Here is a 19291-nt window from a genome sequence, read left to right as displayed (position 1 = left end):
TTAACCCGGGGCTGCCTTACTCACAGAGAAACCTTCTGGTATTGACTGGCTCTGACGCAACTGCTCTTCTGAAATGGAGATTTGCCAGCGCTGGCCTTGGCCCAGCACTGTATATTTCTTGTTTCCTCAAAGGAACAATTGCTCTAAATAAAGAAGGACAGATGCAAAGCTTGTTTTGTAAAGCATATCAGAAGCTCCTATTACTGCAAATTGCCCTTTCCACTGGGCATACTTGGATTTCAATTCAGGTGGTTCAATTCACTAATTCATGTGATTGAAATGACTTTTATCAATTATCTTTCAATGGAGCAGTGCACTAAATCAGGAAAAGCTTTCTAGCTGAAGTGGATTCTTAATTCATTTAAATGGCATGCTCGTTTATTATTCAGATACGGTTTGCTAGGAGCTATCATAGCAATCTGACCACCTGTTTTGTCATGCTTTCAAAAAAACCTTAATTTTTTTTGCTATCCTTGATTTATCTCCAATATCACCAATATTTCAAAAGAACGCCTTAAGGAACTAATTACTGGTTTGAATTTTTGCCCTTTACATTATTGGTTTTGTTAGGAGTAAGTACTTTATAAATGCATAGAAGACCTTTAAAGAGCTGAGAATGTTAGTAAGGGGGGTAAACAAAGGACACCACATTGAGATAAGGTACTTGTCCAGTATCATTAAAAATACCAGAGAGAGCTGGGAGTGAAATACAAGCTGTTGAATTTAAATGATCTTCTATTTTAGGCTAATTTAAACAAAAATTTTAACGGGTCCTCCCCAAGGAAATCAGCATACACTATTCTTATCTAACCCAGCTCACCGGGGTGCAGGGGCAGGATTCTCAGAGTTCAGCTTGTGTGAAAGTTGGCAGCCGGCTAAAACAGAGGAATACAAATTCTTGTTCACATGGCAGGAAGGCTGCAGGGTGGGCTCTGCTGTAAAGGCCACAGCAGGAGCTGCACACAGTGGATTTGGTTTTTAAAACACCCTGATCCTCAGATTACGACTGTGCTGAAATCCCATCCGCTTAAAAGGTTCATCTCACTCATCATTTTGCAGAGTCAGATTTTGTTTGAATTGTGACATACTTAATGCTGTTCTCGTCTTAATTTTTCATGAAGAAACAAATGGTTTCCTGGTACCCCAGTATGACTTTGAACTTGCCAAGCTTCAGCAAAGATAGCAGTGATTGCCATCTAAAATTTAAAAACTAGGAGGATGGTTTGGGGTTTTTTTTTAATTGTTTGGGGTTTTTTTTTAATTGTTTATCACTGTGTCTGAAATTGAGCTAGAAAGAGATCGTGTTCAAACCATCTGAGTGACTTTGCTGATAGAAAGGACAGGAGTTTGTTGTCATCCTAAGAAAAGATACCTGTTTTATACTCTTCTCTTTTGAAGTTAAGGCTGTGGAGAAAGATTGATTCAAAAAATAATTTTAATTTCCATATTACAAAAATAGAGCAATCTTGCGGACATGTAAAATTACGTTTTCTTGCAGTTAGTAGTAGCTTCTCTACTTTTGCTTTTGCATTTGATTATTGTTGTTATAATGGTTGGTCTTAGTGATTTTGTTCATTCTTTGGCTCTAAACATCTTTTGTCAGATCTAAGCCTTTCCTTAGCTGTACAGGTGTAAATAGGTGTTACTGAATGCAAGTGAGTACTTGTTCAATTCAGCCTTTTCCTAATGTTAATCCTAACATTGATGTCAGGTCCATTCTACATCCTAGTGTAAAAAAAATGATAGATGATGGCAACACTTCTATTGTAAGAAATGCACATGACAAAATACCGAGGTTTGCCGAGGGCGAATTTAGACAGATGTAGCTGCTCTGGCAGTGTTTTCTTAATTACAGTTGTCAGCTAACTTCCTTGGCTAACAGCACAGAATTTGTGTGCATGTAGGTAAGACTCAGTATTCATTCATCTTAAAAAACTAAAATGGCTTTTTGTCCGTGAAAGGTGTGTCTGTACCTCATTGTTGTTTCATGGATCCACTATAGATGGTGAAAATTAGACACTACCATCTGTAAAGTATGTAGACACCCTTGAAAATACTCACTGTCCTTTAAGCCAGAATTCCATCACAATCTTGGCAGGTTGGGGGGGGGGGGGGGGGGGGAGTAGTTGTTCTTCTCATTCACTGAAGTTCAAAACAATAAAAATTCCAAGGATTTTTTTAGATACCAAAGTAAAACTGTTACTACTGCAAACATTATGTCACTAATTTACCTATTAGTAAGAATCTATCAAGGTAAAAGAACAAAACTATAGAAAAGTGCACTATACAGATCTTTTAGTTATTAGATTAAATAGTTCCTAATAATTATAACCATTGCCTGTATTCCTCAGAGAAAGACTTAGATCCTCATATATTTGTAGTCATGTGTCAGGAGCGACAGCACCAATATTTAATCGATAGAAAGGAAGAGGTGCTCTTTTTTCAGTGTACAAACCAGCTAAGAAGACTGTTCATACCTTTGCAATGCATTTTCTACAAAGAGGAGTTAACCTTCTTTTCCTAATTATTGTAGACAAGATCTTAAAGACACCTGGTTCCTCAGAGGGCTGCACATTTGATACAGTAGTGTGTGACATTAACAGAACTTTCCTTGTTGGTGTTTAAAGGGATCTCATTGTTAGGAAGTGGAGAAATGGAGAGAATAAGCACCAAGAGTTAAATTAGTATTCAAGGAATATTTTGAGTTCTACAATGAAAGTAGCTAATGTTTCCAAATGAAAACTGAGCTTTGAGTCTTCGGATGATTTTATATGGTGACAGTACCTACAGAATATAACTGGATTTAATTCTTAGAAAATATCCAAGTAATCACTGGAGGAAAGTCATCCTACAGTTTGAATTATTATTATAAGATTGCATTCTAATACTATACACAAACAGCAATCTGAAAAATAACACTAGTGTCCCAAATGTCAGATTTTTTTCAAGCAAATTTCTGGCCTACTGGCACACATGCTTACTGACATCTGTATGCCATTTTCACTTAACGAGGTTATTAAATCTTCTGATTTTGAAGCTCATTTGAGAAAAGCACCATTAAAAGGCTCCACATTTATCACCGCTGTATTTACTAAGAAAAGTAGAAATGTCTTTGTTTATCTTTCAATCTGTCCCTTTCCCCCTGCCTTTTTTGCTTTTATTGTAGCTACTGCCCCCTGTGCAGTCAGATGTGGCAGGAGCCACCTCTCACCCACCTCATTCTGCCCCTCACCGTGTCCTGGGGTGATGTGACTGTCATCTTCTGCCACTCAGCAAAGGCTTCCTCTCCTCCACTAGTCCTTTCACCAGTGCCAAGGTTCCCATATTCAAGGGTAGCATGAGCACCTCTGTATCATTATTGTTACTGCCTTTTCATCTCTGAAAGAGGTCAAATCAGCATGTCAACATTTGAAATGTCCTCAGGAGGGTGACCACAGTTCAGTGCAAGAGAGCAGATGTTGATGGCAGCCACAGCCATTTCTATGAGCTCTAGGCAGTTGAGGTTGTAACTGCTGGCTGGTGGAAAGAGTCCATACGTCTACAAGAGATTCTCTTTCCTTATCTTAATTTTTATCAAGGTAGGGTAATTCTCACTAGGGATGTGTTTCCTAAAACTGGGTAGCTGAAGTGTTTCGGGGTTACTGTGCTGAATACAACACAAAGAAGAGAGACATAGACTTAACCAAATGTAGAGCTTCACAAGCTTGGCCAACTAGTGTCTCAACCGTAGCTCCCAGTGCTTTTCAGCTCGCAGAGTTCTGCTTGTCTCCCTTCATCAAGCTCCTGGTTGCAGTATGTTTCTGCAGTAGCAGCTGTCATCCCCGAGGTGATGCTCTTGGGGCCACCAGGAGAGTGGAATGAGTGGAGCTGCTGTTAACCAGATAAGGGTGTATGACTGCCTTCAGTATAGACAAGTGCAAAGAGCATTTACAGTGAAAAACATTGCAGGGTGGGTTTCCCTTTTTTTCTTTCAGATACTGTTTTTCACAGAGCTACAGCCTGACTCATGCCCTCCTATAAGGCTGCTTGCTATGCAAGTCTCCCAGAGCCAAAAGAGCTGCTGTAGTTTAATTCCACATTGAAGCACGCTGTACAGAGGCCGCAACATTTCAGAGCTGAGATCTAATCCCTTGATTTGCTAAGTAGGCATTTATTAAAATGCTGTGCAGCAGCAAACAGTGTTAGACTGGTGTTCAGGACTCAGCCTTACTAGATGTAGTGATTTTTGCTTGTTCTCCCAGCCTTTTACTAGTCTTGACTTCTTTTATCTCAAATGAGGCAGATTTCATACATCCTGTGAGCTAGAAGATATCTATCTATGTAGCTTTATATATGTGTGTCTACATGGGTGTAAATATATGTACACACTGCACAGAAACGCATTCATCCACAGTAACAGGTGGTGTTGGCAACACCTGTTGCTTGGGTCACTCAACACTCCAGTATTAAAACCCTAATTTTAGTTGCTTATAACTTTTGTCAAACTTAAACATTTGGGTTGAAATGTTATGTGCCAGGTGTCTGCCTTAGGCTGATTTGGGGAGAGGCAGGGTGGGGAGAGGAATTTATCAGCAAAACTGTTTCTGCCCTTTCAGGGAGCAGAGGCCAGGGCGCTGGTTTGCCTGTGCTGAGAAATGACATATTGCTGGTTGAGATGTTCCAGTAGCATCCCTCGTCTGAAGCTAAAAGTTGCCAGTGGAGACCCCCTGCAGCTGAGCATGTCTTATGCCAGCTTTATGGAAATCCACTATTTTCCAGAGAGTGCACCTCTGTCTGACTAAATTACAGGCCTGTGGCAATGCTTGGCAGAACTTTGTTGATGGCTGTCTCCATCATGTCCGTTTCCAAACAGTGGTGCTGCACTAGTGATCGTTTGGATGCAAGATGCCCGTGAAACAGCAAAGTAAGCCTCAGAGTCTGAGCATGGAGCAAAGCCAGCTGCTGTGCACAGGGGCACCAGTCCTCAGAGCAAATGCAAGCAGCTTGGCTTGAGCTTACACAGTGTGAATAAATAGGAGGGGATAGCTGGCTGGAATCCAGAGGAACTGGTGATGAAGGAAGGGAGCAGTGAGCTAAGAGTGGTAAGAGTGAAGGACACAGGGTTTTAAGAACTGTGTGAGGAACAACGCTGAGGAGACAGACCAGTGTGATAAGGCAGATAGACTGAGAAGGGATGGAGCACAGCTCTGGCCAGTCCGTGATGGCAGGATGTCTGTGGTCCCTGCCTAACCAGCTGAAACATTTCACTGACAATACATCGCAGCTCCTCAAACAGGTGTTTTACACAGGAATACAAGCTATATAGCTGCCACTGGCTCCCCTATTTGAGTGTATGGACTTGAACCTACTAATAAACACTTAGGATTTTGCATGGTTTCATCTGATGCTCTTTCAGGAGCAGAGTTGTTCAATTTACTTCTGCTTAATGGAAACATCAACATTTTCGTTCTTTTTTCTCTTTTTAAATATTTCTTAGCTTTTGCATACTCAGCCTGCACTTGGAAGCATTGTTATGTGTGCATGCAACTCCCTTCGTAAATACTACAGTTGTTTCTTACTGTATAATCTTGCTTTGGAATCTGTACTACATTTGTAGCTTACAGTATGCAAAATCACACTAGGAAGTCAGTCATAGATACCAAAGCGGGCTGTGGTTTCATCTAGGTTGTAAGAACATTTGAACAGACGGCTGTTATTATTTTAAAATGTTGTCCTTTCTTGATGGTTGTGGGAATTAGAAACAAACTGCCTATTACAAAATACTCTGTTTCATATTACTTAGCGTTTTCCCATTAAAATCTGAAGAAATGCCACAGAACCTGATCAAAGTTTAAAGTCAGTTTGTTATTGAATGATGATGATTTTTTTATTATTATTATTATAGGTAAAGCCTCAGCCAAGAAACTGACAAAAAAGGTAAGCAAAATGTTCCTTTCCTTCTTCAAAAGAACTTGCATTCTTTCTGTTACTCAACTGAATAGACTTCTCTTCCAAAACAGGCTTTATATTTTATTATTTTAATTGTATTTTATTGTTTGTGTCTTTAAAGGAGGTAGATGCTGCACTGCTATGTGTTGCCAAAACTAAACCAGGACCGACCTTTTTTAGGGAGCTTGGTGATAAAGGTAATGAGTGCTTTTGATACTGAAAAATACATCTTGTTTTGTATCTCATTATATGGTATGAATCTGAATGTTTTTTTAAAGAAGTTTCCATGGATTTGACTTCATCCCTATCTAGCCCAGTATATGCCTCCTTGGCAAATCTCTCAGTTATGCAAGAGAGAGTAAAGAGGCAGAGCTGGGAATTGAAAGCCTTCTGAGGTGCAGGAGACATGAAAGAAATTGGAAAGCCTACTACTTGTAGAAAAGAAAGGATCTAAAGGCATGACTTCAGCACAAAATGGATTTTTAAGACTTGTTGTTAATAAGCTGCTGCTGTTTCACTGTATAGCTTAAATGCATGGAATCTAAAAATAAAATTTGTATCTAGTTATGTAAAGTAGCATCCCTGATTCCAAGAGCAGTTTATCTTACTTCTCCTTCTTCAGGAGCTCAGCGGCCCTTCGCCACACCAATGTGCTTTGGTTTCTTCTCACCCAGCATTTCTACCTTATATTGGGCTACATAAAGAAAAAACTCGTGGTGAGAGCTGGGATATTGTTTGTATAAGAATAGGGAAATGAACACTAAGTAAACACCTCATTAGAATAAATTAACTGAAGGGAGAAAAAACCAAGAAGATCAAGGAAGCCAAATAGATGAGTAATTAACCCTTTCACCAGTAACAAAGACTGAAACCACAAACTAATGAGAAAGGCCCACAGCTTCTGTTCAAAAACTTTCTGTATCATAGACTACAGCCTGAATCCCTTATCCTGTGGGTGTTTCTGGAAAATAAAGGTGCCTTTGCACTGCCACGGCATGAGCCATGCTCTCTCCATGCGCAGCAGATCCCTGTCAATGGCGGGCAGCTTGTGCCAAGAGGGCAGCCTGCGATCTCAGCTGGTGGTGTTTTGGCTGCCCTTGGGCCTCATGGCCTCTTCTGCCTCCGGTTCACTTCTTGTGTCCTTTTGCAGATGTGGATGGGTCTTCAGCTGGATGCTTTATTGTCAGTCCACTCCTGCAAGACCCAGCATACCCCAAAAGCCCTGAAACATCTCGACAAGTTGAACAATTTTTTCCTGTCCTAAGGAAGGCTGGATTTTTTATTGAGTAGTCATTCCCTGCCTTTTCAAATTACTAATCATGTGATTTCCCAGGATTGGGTTTAAAGGATTCTCAGTCTGTAATTCTTGGATATTCTTTCTCTATCCTTGCTTTTTTAGAGCCTTTCTTTTTCTAGTGGCTGACACTGCAAATCCCTGAAGCACTCTGCCTGAGAAAACAAGGAATCCACCAAAGAAAGAGAAAACACAGCAAATCAGCACAGCCTCCTTTTACTGCACCTCTCCCAGCAGATTGCTTGGCAGAAAGTGGGCTTGGTGATAACGCTGGCACCTTTTGCATTCTGGACAAGGCATTGATCTTGCCTTGTTTAGGACTGTGGGTTTGTGTACTCTGTCCTTCAAAGGTCAGCTAGGAGTTTGAGACGATGCAGGAACGTTCAGTGCAGTCATCCATATGTCTCCACAACACATGGAGTTTTTACAGTTTTTGGTCGTGATGCCTCTCTAGTGACTTTGATGCTTTTGCTTTAAGATGCGTTATTACTACATTTTTTTCAGTGTAAATATTTATGTATTAAATACATTACAAGCAGCAGAATAATGAATCTACAGCTGTTCCACTGTTTAGCTGAGATTATTTTAACTACCTTCAAATTGTTACTTAAATACCAAGTAGAGGGAAAACTGTCATCAGTCCAGTTTGTAAAATGTAGCACTAGCGAATTCTGCCTTCTAGCGGGCAGTTTTAAAACTCATGTCATACTTTGTGGGTATAGTTATGATTTATTCAGCAATAAATATTGCACTGTCAGCATTTGCTATGAAGTTGAGGGTAGAGATTTCCAGAGAGGGATAGGGAAGGTTCATATAGTGTTAGAAAATGACAGTATTTTGCCAATGCTAACTGCAAATACTTGGCTACAAGTATGCTGAGTCATTCAACAGAATGTAAAGCTTTTGTCTTTTAAATTTTACTTGGACATGGATATAATTTTCTGTGGGTTTGTTGTTTTTATTTTTACATTTGTTGCATTGAATCTTTTAAGTAATGTTGTCCACAAGTTTAAAAAATCTTATCTCAAATTATTTTAGTATAATCGCTCTGCTAGGAAATGCCAGACAGCCTGTGGATTTGCTTTAAGGCACTGAGATGGATTTTAAAGAACAATCAAGAAGTTTTTTTACGTATTTTTACTATATTTAGCTTTTTACCTATTTCACTATACTGACTTCTCAGTCAGCTTGTGGGAAGATGATGAAAACAGTCTGTATCTCGCCACTGCCCTTTCTTGCAAGGTTCTTAGCCAACCTCTGCAGTTTAAGTGAATAGCACTATCTTGCTTTTCCCTTGAGCCAACAAGCAAGGCATTGTCTTTAAAGTGGTCTTTTCTTTACATCTTACTATCTCCATATACATTTTGCAGATACTTTCTGCAAAATTTTATAAGATATGTTTCCTGTCTACCCATATAGCTAAAACTCTCCAGGTACTCAGCATTTTCTGTCTCAGTTATTACAACTTTGTTTTTTCTCTGACTTTACCAAGCATAATCTGCCATGTTAATATCCTTACAAATGCATTGATAAATATGTTTTTCTTGCATATCTCCTGTGTATGTATCATCTCTTCTTTTATATGCCAACGCTGTGCTGTCCTTGTTCTGTTTTATTTAGTGTAAACTGCTTGTTTTCACTTTCCAGGTCTTCCTTATACCCCTGTGCAGCACATCTCAAGACAGCCAGGAGGCAGACTCCCACTTCTCCTTGGCCAGTGATGCTGGCCTTCACCTCTTGCTGGTTCAATGTTCAGGCAGAGATCTTTGTGCTGATACCATTGCAGTCCATGACTGCGAGGTGTTTTCTATATAGACTTGAAAATTACCTCCTCGTCTTCCCTTATATTCTTCCTTTAAAAAGTCATTTGCTGTGTCATGCACAAAACAAGATTAGGGAGTAGGAATCTTGATCACTGCCCATCACACTGTTTGCTTGATTTCTTTTCCTCCCGTTTGTTTATATCCATTTTTTTAATCTTGTCTTCTACTTGGGCATATAAGCTAAAATAAATGGGGTAGGAGTTCTTTCTCTGTTTGGTTTCGAATTTGGAAAAATCCTGGATACTTTTGTCTGGGAACACGATTCCAAGTTTTACAGCAATGCAAATAATATTTTACATTCTTGCAATGGAAGTAACCCCAAAACTTGTAGCAAAACTAAATCTTTGAGATTAAAATATTTTTTATTTCCATGGTGTATAGTATGACTGTAGGACTGTGCTGATTTACACGTGGTGCACGCTGGATAATAGGGTGAATAGCCCTATTTTGATGGGGAATAAAGCTGAGATATGGACCCAGAGTGAGCGAGCAACAGGATCAGCATTAGATCAGTCTTTAGCTAAGACTTGTTCTCCTATTTTCAGACTCTTGTATGCAGCAATTTAATATTTCTAAACTCTGGTACTTACAACTTAGTGTTAAGTCACTGTCGGAGGTCAAACACAAATGCTGTTGGCTCTGCATAGTAATTTATTAGAAGTTAATTGTTTATTACCGAAGCTTAAGTGGATTCCTTATCTATCAATTAACTAAATATAAATTATAAAAAATAGTTTATCTTTGCACAGATAGGCATGTTTGAGCTTCATTATTTTAAGCAGCTTCAGCATTATACAATGTTTAGCTCACAAGTTATAAGTAGCTCAGTTATTTTGAAAAGTGATCTATAAAAAAGCCCTTCACTTTTTTTTTTTCTCCAAACATTATTGCAGGGCAGATGGTTCAGATTCTGTTGTTTAACCACTCTCGTTATGCACACTCTATCTTTAGCTTGTACACTCTATTTTGACGCTATCACATCTTTGTGTTTGTTCAGGCTTTTCACTTAAGGCAGTATTTCAAAGGAAAACACTGGAATTTTCCTTCAAAAGGGGGGAAAATACTTTCACCTTGTAGAAAGGACATGTTCCTATTTTAAAAAAAAAAAATTAAAAAATAAAAAAGAAGCCTCCTCTTGGCGCAGGGCCCAGCAGTACTATCAGCACAATCTAGCAGCTTGACAGCTTTGCGCGTTACCATGTTCCCCTTGAGAATTAGAGGGAAGCTATTCCCCGCCTTCCCGAGGCTGCCAAAGGGTGGAGGACTTTGATCCTTCAGGGTAACGTTAGAGGAGTTCTCCTCCCAGGTACTAAATGTGACAAAGCACATTTAATTTATTTGCCTTTTATATAAACATTGAATGTTTTCAGTGAGAATCCAAAGATTTAGTGTAGGCCCTTTATTTAATACCAAATAAACCTTACTTTCTTGATTAGACGTAAACATTGATGAGTCTCTGGATAGGGAATTTTACCTTCAGACCACTAAAAACAGAAGTAAAAATTTTATTAAATAATAACATGGCTTACTTTAATAACCTATTTAATACAATGTTAAACTACAATTTTTTTATGTTTATAAGATTTGATCTTTCAAGTCTTGCTATTAAGTATTTTTTTTTTTTTTTTTTTGCAAGTCATTCTTTAACTCTTTTATTTCAGGATTGATATCTTATGCAGAGTACCTATTTTTGCTGACAATCCTTACAAGTAAGTATTATATATTTAAAATATATATGTGTAAATACTCAGTTACTAACAGCTTTCCAGGAACAACTTCTGGTGTGTTTTAGCTTCTAAATTTCTACATTATACTAAAATGTAAAGAACTATTATTATATATAGAGTGATAAGGCATTAATATAAAGTGGATTTAACTGATTGCACCTTACTTCCATGGTGTCATCATTGGTCCATAGTAGTACTTAAAAAATCATGATAATCCCTGCACCATGAGATCAGAAAAGTCTTTCAAGAGACTTAGAGAGAGGGGAGACAGTGGTTACAGGACCACATAAAAAGGGGAAAATGAACAGTGGGGGAAGGTAAATAATTTGTTTTCTGGATAGTAGTTTTAGTCATTTTGGACAATGAGACATTAACATTATAGCTCATGCAGTGGTGTAAAAAGCTGTTGTGTCAGAAAGGTTGTAGCCTATTATTCATGTGTTCAAATACAGAATAGATGATATAAATAAACAGCAGAATTCTGCAGTGTCTTTTTGTTTGACTTTTTAACCCTGTTTTTTTCCTCTGTTCCTTTTACTTTATTTTCTTCAAGTATTTTGCATGTATTTCTGCCCCCTCCTTTGCCTCCTTCCTTTTTCTCTGTCAAGCATATTTTAAAAAACTTTTTTGTTTGGTACTTGCTTTATCTGCAAACAGTAGGTATTTTTTATTGTGTGTGGAAGTGATCTTGGAAATTCTGGTTTTCTTCACCCATACTTGCTCTGTGCCATGCATGCCACCTCCCTGTGCTGTTCTGATGGAAGCATAGGTGATGCTGGAAAATAGCGAGATTTGAAATAAGATATATGCAATGAGTGTTACGCAGTGAGACCCATAGACTAGTAGTGCATCAGTCCAAATGCATGTCCATGTAATAGTCCACATGCAGTCTTGTTTGACTGACTTGTACAGGTCTAACTTTTTAAGCAAGGGACAAAGCTAGGCATACTAGATCTCATGGTATCAGTGGATGGGGAAAGGAGACGAGGAAGCAGTCACTCTTATCCTGATGGACTGTAGATGCTCAAGCTTCATCACTTCCGTGGCTGTGAGGTCCGTGGCAGGGGCTTAAACAAATTGGCAAATTTTCCTTGCTCTAGAAATCCACCGTGTCACAGTGTATTACAAGTAAGTAATGTTGGTCTCCATAGAATGGAGAGAATATGTCCAGCCTTTGCAGATAATGACTGTCGGTACACACCTCTCACACAGCTTAGGTGGCCCTTTTGCAACTTACATATTTCTCAGCAGAACTGCATTACTTCCTACTATGCAGCATGAAGGATAATCTCTTTGGAAACTCCAGCTAGTACACAGTATTAAATAGTATATATGCATTAAGATAACCTACTTAACGTACAAATATACTGTGTCACCAGCAGTGACTGTCTGGTGCTGCATGCAACTTGAACACGAGTTATACGATGTGTTCAAGTGGTTTTTTTTAAATCAGAAATAATAAGTCTAGCCTAGTTAGAAAGCTGATTCTAAAACATTTCCTGCAACTCAGACAGATACTTTTTTTTTAACAAGGACAACCACAACAGCCACATTATAACTTCAGAAGAATACCTTAATTAAGGTTGCAGAAATAGGTGCCAAAGATTCTATTTCTTTAAAAATCTATGGCAGCTGAAAGGAAATTCATGCTGATTTATTGGCTGAAACAATTAGAAAATTGAAGCAGTATCAGAGCAAGTTGTTCCACTTCTCCAGACAATCAACTAACGTTATTTTTCACATAATTTATATAGGAATGTATTGAACTGCAAAAACAAAGGCACTTTTTGATGCAGAATAAAAATGCAGTGCTAATGTTGCTGCTTTGGTTACACAGAGGGTTATCATTGTGATCAGTTTGAAAGCAAATGTCAACAAGTGTTAGTGCCTCTATCTTTGCCTAACAAGTATCCCATGTCAGTCGACCCCCAGTTACACAACTTACTTATCTCAGTAGTGAGAATTAATGTGAGATTTCTTAAAGCAGCCATTAGTATTTAAATGACTACTGCTAAGTCACCAACAGAGCAATAGGGGAACAGGAGAAGAGTCACCAGGTTTCCAGAGTCCCGGTTCCAGGACACTACTGACGAGACCATGCTGCCTGTTGTACAACTTGAAAATGTGATTTTGTGACAGGCAAAGGTTTTATTTTGCCCCTCTGATCCCCTTTTCTCTTTTCTGTTTGCCTTGTATCATCGCAGTCTTTTTTTTTCTTCCAGTGCTGTATTGAATTTCATTTCCAGCAGTTGTGTACTGGAGCTGCTGGTAAAGCCCTGCCTGGTGAAGGAGCCCAGGAGCTAAAGTTGTCACCTTTACGTAAAGCTTCATCTCAGTTAGCCAGTCACAGGAGTTGACAGCTTGGTCAACATAGGAATAGTTGGAGGGGAAGCACCTAGGTATTAACCTGCACTCATAGCCAAGATGAAGCTTTTCTGTTCAGATTTTGGAATTTTGCCTGATTCTAATTAAATACAAATATATCTGAGGTAGTTTTTGAACTGTGCTTATTTTACGAACCACATACCTTTGGGTTTACATCATATCAGATAAGTATGTCATCTCTGAACACTACAAGCAGCTTTAGGTCCTACATTTTCAGTAACAGCTCTCTTATCTGAAAATTGCAACACAGATGGTACGAATTACTATTAAATACATCAACTACTTTTATTCTCTAAATATGTTCTAAGATAGGCTCTTCTTGCTTTTATACTAGTAACACAAATTTAGCATGTGGCATTTCCATGGAAAGGAAGCCAGGTTTGATTATTGCAGCCCAGTTGCTGGGGAAGGTCTCTGCTGTGCGGATTGCAGCGATGTTTATAAAATAACCCTGTGTCACAAGGTTGCTCCACAAAGAACATCAGTTGGCTGCTAAAGATGTAGTTATTTCTAAAACGTAAAAATAGTGCTCTCTTTAACCATCTTGTAATCACTTAAAAGGGAACAATATTTCTTCAAATTGTTCCCTTTGCAGAAAGATTAAAAAAAAAAAAGCAAAGCTTAAAACTTCACAGAATGGAGCTGGAAGAAGAACGTATTTCCAAAAGAAAAACTCCAAAGGCATTAGAGTTTTTTTGGAGATACTGTTTCACTGCCCTCATGAGTCCAACATTGTTCTTGGAAACATGAGTACATTCTAGGGACAAGAAGTCCATGGCTTTCATATTAATGCCTGACTTGACTGGGTTGTGGAATTAATTCACCTGCTCCAGAAATTACTGGGATAAGTGTTTGCTACTGCAGTGAACTATAACTACATTTCAGCAGCATGCTGCTCCTGTGTGGGCTGCTAATGAGTGAGGCCACCTCCTGTAAGCAAAGTAAGATCAGGAAATTGTGGGAAGGACCTCAAAACACACCAGGTTTTTATAGCACCTGCAAGATCCAGAACTTATTACATTTTTGTGCTGAAAAGAAACATCCACTCGGTGAAGGAAATGCAGGGTAAAATTGTATAAAATTCCTGAAAAAGTCAGCTTGATGGGAGTCATACAAAACATGCTTTTGTCCAAAAAGGCCAGAAAGAGTGGTTTATTACATCTCAGTAACATCTGAGTACACTGTTTAGGGAGGAAGGAGAAAGGTAGGAAAAAAAAAAAAGGCCTGGGGTCTAACACAGCAGGAGCAGGAGCTGAGAGAGCTGGCCATCGTTACAAGATCAGTCTGTTTGCTAGGGAAGACTGCAAATACTGGCATCCAGTAATGCATGCAAGGAGTACCAGAGGAGTACAGTAAGCTCTTTCATGCAGTTTGGGGATAATTATTGGTTTCTCAAGGCACTTTCCAGGCTTCTCACCTGAAAAGGAGCTCTAACAATCAAGGCAGAGCTAGACTTCAGAAATTACATGGGATTATGGAGACATCTGTAGAGAAGATCTAAGACCAGGACAGTAAGACACACAATATTTTCACAGTTGTTGGGATCAGATGGACATTCATGGCTGTACTTAGGCACTGCTGGCATTTCTTGCATTAATTATCCCTTGAAATGGTAGTTAAAAGGTGCTTTAAAAGTTTGCTTATATTGGAGGAGGTACATGTGGTTTACTGGAAATGTCATGCATGCATAACAATGGAGACCTGGACCATAGGCAATATTCCTTTTGCATTAAATATTTAAGTACTAGTGTAAGTGTGTGTATGTGTATTTACAATAAAGTTCTTTTGCAATTTGTTGCAGAGCCCCAGACTGGATTTCAGATTGCCTTTAAAATGTTGGATACAGATGGCAATGAACAAGTTGAAAAGAAAGAATTCTTTAAGGTATGTGTATTTATATGCGTATAAAATTTAAAGCATTTAAATAGTTCCATGGGTTATATTTGCTAAATGTAGGTTCATTAAAATCTTCAAACCTATTTTTCAGTCCAATCTATGATCACATACTTACTAAAATGCTTTATATGAAAGTAGCACATACCGAAGCATTGCTATACAAGTACTTACTATATTTGAATCCACTTTTATAAATGTTACCTTTGACTTGTATCTAAAATCTGTTTCTGGGAAGGTAAGAATTGTTGTACGTCCCTTAATCCCATGAGCTAATTTAAATAAACATTTGCAAAAGTTTTTTATTTTCTAAATATTCACATATATTCATGAATTCACACTCTGGAGAATAACAGCAGATTCCCCCATATTTTGTATAAAATCTGGAGTAGAAATGCAGATGCTTAATAAGAAAATCTTGCTCTGACGTTTTAAAGAAGAACAGGCTTAATTATGTAACTTATTCAACTTTTAAGTATTTAACAGGAGACTTTTAACGAAATACTTCTTGTCAGAAGTTGGATGCAAAATTAAAAAATATAATTTGTCATAGACCCACTCAGCTTAATTCAGATTCTTCATTCGTATTGGAGGTGACTAGAGAGATGATTTCATAAGAAACTGAAATGGCTACTACAATACAAATTATTTTCTGTCACTAGGATAAAATTAAAGATGATCATTAATGCAACAACTCCAGAGAAACATAGAATCTAAAGCTTATAAAGATGCAACTGTTGATAGAAAAATTGCCAAAAAATTATTTAAATGTACTTTCATAGCCTTAAATTCTGAATTAATGTTACAATAGCTGTTAGCATGTGTTTTGCACTGGTAGCCAATTTTTCAGTGAATTCTCTCTTAATAAGATTACAATTGATGAGACATACTTAAATATATTTTAAAATATTGTTAAAATACTTCTAGACTTAGCAGTAGTATTTGAAAATTATACATGAAATTAGACCATTTCCCAAGACAGTGTTCCCCAAAGTCCCTAACTGAGCCTGCAGATACCCTGCACTCATTTGTTGCTACACAAAACCTTTGAAGTTTGAAGACTTGCTCTGTTAAAATGTTAATTATTATGCTGATTAAAAAGAAATCAAATTCTAAGTAAGGCCTTGATTTTTAACCTACTGAACCTGGGACAATCCCAGTGCATTGTTATCAGAGTAGCAGTGCCCTGATCACTGAAATATGTCTGTTGTGGCTGTATTGTTCATCTGCAAAACAGTATGTTGCAAGGGAAAGCAAGTCCGTGGACACAAGTGAACATGTTCAGCCTGTAGTGTCTCTGCACCAGAATGCCATGTTAGCAGTACTTCCTTTAAATAGGTTCTGTATCAGTTAAGCAAATATGGAGATACTTGCAGAAATACAGCACAACTCTCTTGAGGAGATGTACAGTATGTCATATTTAATAGCCATTATCCATTGCGGGTAATTCTAATTGAATCAGCTAGTATAAACAACAGAAAGTCATCAAAAGCAGAAGGTGAACACAATAATTTGATCTCTGTAGAGACAATCAAATTAAATGAAAATTATTCTAGTTAGATAGATTGTTACTTTAGATTTCCTTTAAGGGCTATATTGATAAATTAATATGAAGTTGTAAAAAAAAAAATAATAACAAAATGCTATGCCAACTCACAAGAATCATTACATTCAAAGAAGCCCCACAGGATGTAAGTTAATCAAAAGGTGAGTTTTCTGACATGACTGTTTACTTAACATTTATAAGCGGTGACTATTTTAAAGCAAAACTTGATTTTTATAGGTTAGGTTTAAAAATAAAATGTCTTAAATGTAAGAATCTGGGAAAATGTGTGTGCATTAATCTCTGTGTACTCTAGTTCTGTATGCATCGTAGAAAGCTTCTGTATGTCTAATAAATCAGTAGATTTTGTGGTTCATCTGCCATTTGTCTTGTCCCAGTTGGCATCTTAGGAAAATACATTTGGACTATTCTGTGGTTATTTCCACACTGTATTTGACAATGATATCAGGAAACATATGTAAGGAAAGAGCAGTGGAAAAGCATAGTGAAGAAGCAGTTATTGTAAGCAGGATGTGATGGGAAAAGAAATTTCAGTGCTACTTCATTCTCTTGCTTTGTCACCTCTTCTTCTCCCAACTTCCCATCCATTATCTACTGAGACATCTATGTACATCTGTGTTACCTGTTGATCTAGACAGTAAATGCTTTGAGGTAAGAACTTGCCTTTCAGTTTGCAAAATGTCCATCGTTCTTTGAATTGTGTATATCTCAACCCTGACGCGTTACTGCATAAACAGGCACAAGATGTGTCGTGGAATTATTTAGGAAAGGGAGAAGGGTGAGAAGGAGACTCTAAAACCCAAGTCCTTAGTGCCTGCAATGCGTGGTGGAGATAGGCTGTTCAGACCTGTACGGATCACACACTGAAGGAGTGTGAGATGCAGGATTTCCCAGTAGATTCAGTGCTTTTTGCTAACTTAAATGAATGTTTGGGAAAGGAGATCTTGAATGCAATTCTATGTTTTCAGCAAGAGAGGTTTATCTTGTCCTCTGTAGCCTTTCCATTTCTGTGCACATTTTCTTCCTTTCCAGTAGGAGTTAAAAGTCTGTCCCTTCCCAGAGTCAGAAAACTTGTTCTCTCTCCTCCCTCCTCCTTTCTACCCAAGCCAGTCTATTCTTAATTTCTGCTTCTTCCATGTTTCAGTGGTAAACATTCACAATACAAGAGACATTTCAACATTGGGCCCAGAATCACAGCAATCTGTATTTTGAGGTGGGCATCTGCAAGGATTTGTGCCTTTGCCCTGCAACTCCAGAGTGAAGAAGATGTGGTAGAAATGGCATGTTCACAGATGTTAGTAGTCATCCTTTAATCAGCCCCTGCTAGAGTGCAAAGAATTGTTTCTCAGAGCCGTATTACCTGCATCTTTATGAAGACAGGAAGATACTGCTGTGAACTCTGCACTTCCAAGACATTCACATGAGACTTGGTGAGGGGGATTTCCAGACATGCACATAATAACCCATACACATTAATCTGAGACCTCCCATCAAGAATAAGGCTACCAAAGATCCCAAAATCCCCAGAAGGTGAGGAATTTCCCTAACCTTGTCCTGATTAAAGATTTCGAAGTAAAATTAATGACAGTTCAAAACTATTGGGAATGAAGGTATGGTAAGTGATGGCACATGCAAAAGCTATGCGATTTAGAATTTCCAAATAGACTGTCTTTATATACTTGTCCTGAACAGCTGATGCCACAAAAGACTTGGAGAGGTTCATCTAGGGCTGAATGAACCAGCATCTGGCACTGTCAGCAGCTGTGGTGGTTTGGTGCAGAACACCTCTGCAGTCCTAGAGCATCCGCAAGCACTAATCCCTCTCTCACAACTGGAAGATGCAAAATCACCTTTTGTTTTTTAAGACTGACATAGCCTTTCTGCCAGCTCTTGTCTTCAGAAAAGATTAGTGTCTTTAGTAAAGAGGCATAATAGGTCTCATTATCTTTGAATTAGTCATTGGGATCTCGAGTGATGAACAGATGCAAATATTAAATACAGATAAATGTTACAAGGAGCAGTTGTGTATTAGAGTCCATTTCTCGAGGGCAGAGTTCTTCTCCCTCTGTAAGTAATTGCTGTTTTATGCTGGAAAATATCTGCAAACTACTGGAAATAGTTTCAAGCACTATAAGGGTTTACACACGGTATAAGAAAACAATAACTAAATCTTCCAGGACACTTGTGAAAAAAATTATACTGTGTGTCTGTGCTCTTTAGTAGTGTCTGCAGATTTTTTGAGTCATTTAAAAATAAAATCTCTAAGAAAAAAAACATATTTTCTCTGGTTTAGAAAGTATTTACAGTTGTATTTCTTGTGTGTGAGCAAAAGGTGGACTTTTCAGGTAAGAAAAAATGTAATTTTTTGGTGAGAATATGGATGAACAGTTGTGTTTTTATCCAGAGCTCATATCACTTTGATATGAAGAAGTTCATAATGCTTTTACTGTACTAGTCAATTTTTCAAAATACTTCAAAAATAAAAGTAATTTGGAAGAACTAGTACTGTTTAATTGTCTTGTTTTACGGTATTTATTTTGTTAAATAATATCAAGGCATGCCATTCAAAAATAATAATAGAAAGTAGCTATCCTAAGGAACTCAAAAACCAAGGCTATTAAAAAGCCCCCGCCACAGACCAAGTGAATTAGTCAAAATCTGAAAGCCAAAGGAAGAC

General features: G+C 38.0%; 1 protein-coding gene across 1 annotated transcript in view; it reads left to right on the top strand.

Moving 5' to 3' along the window:
* MICU2 (mitochondrial calcium uptake 2) overlaps positions 1–19291 on the top strand; it is a 151480-nt gene that overhangs the window by 106176 nt on the left and 26013 nt on the right. The window contains exons 3-6 of the mRNA XM_056327504.1: positions 5885–5916; positions 6050–6125; positions 10707–10754; positions 14959–15041. Coding sequence (XP_056183479.1) covers positions 5885–5916; positions 6050–6125; positions 10707–10754; positions 14959–15041 — 239 coding nt within the window. The remainder of the gene's footprint in view (positions 1–5884; positions 5917–6049; positions 6126–10706; positions 10755–14958; positions 15042–19291) is intronic.

Source organism: Falco biarmicus, chromosome 2 (genome assembly GCF_023638135.1).
Source record: "Falco biarmicus isolate bFalBia1 chromosome 2, bFalBia1.pri, whole genome shotgun sequence".
Classification (NCBI taxonomy): Eukaryota; Metazoa; Chordata; class Aves; order Falconiformes; family Falconidae; genus Falco; species Falco biarmicus.
Note: the sequence above shows the minus strand (reverse complement) of the source record. Positions and strands in the feature narration are given on the sequence as shown.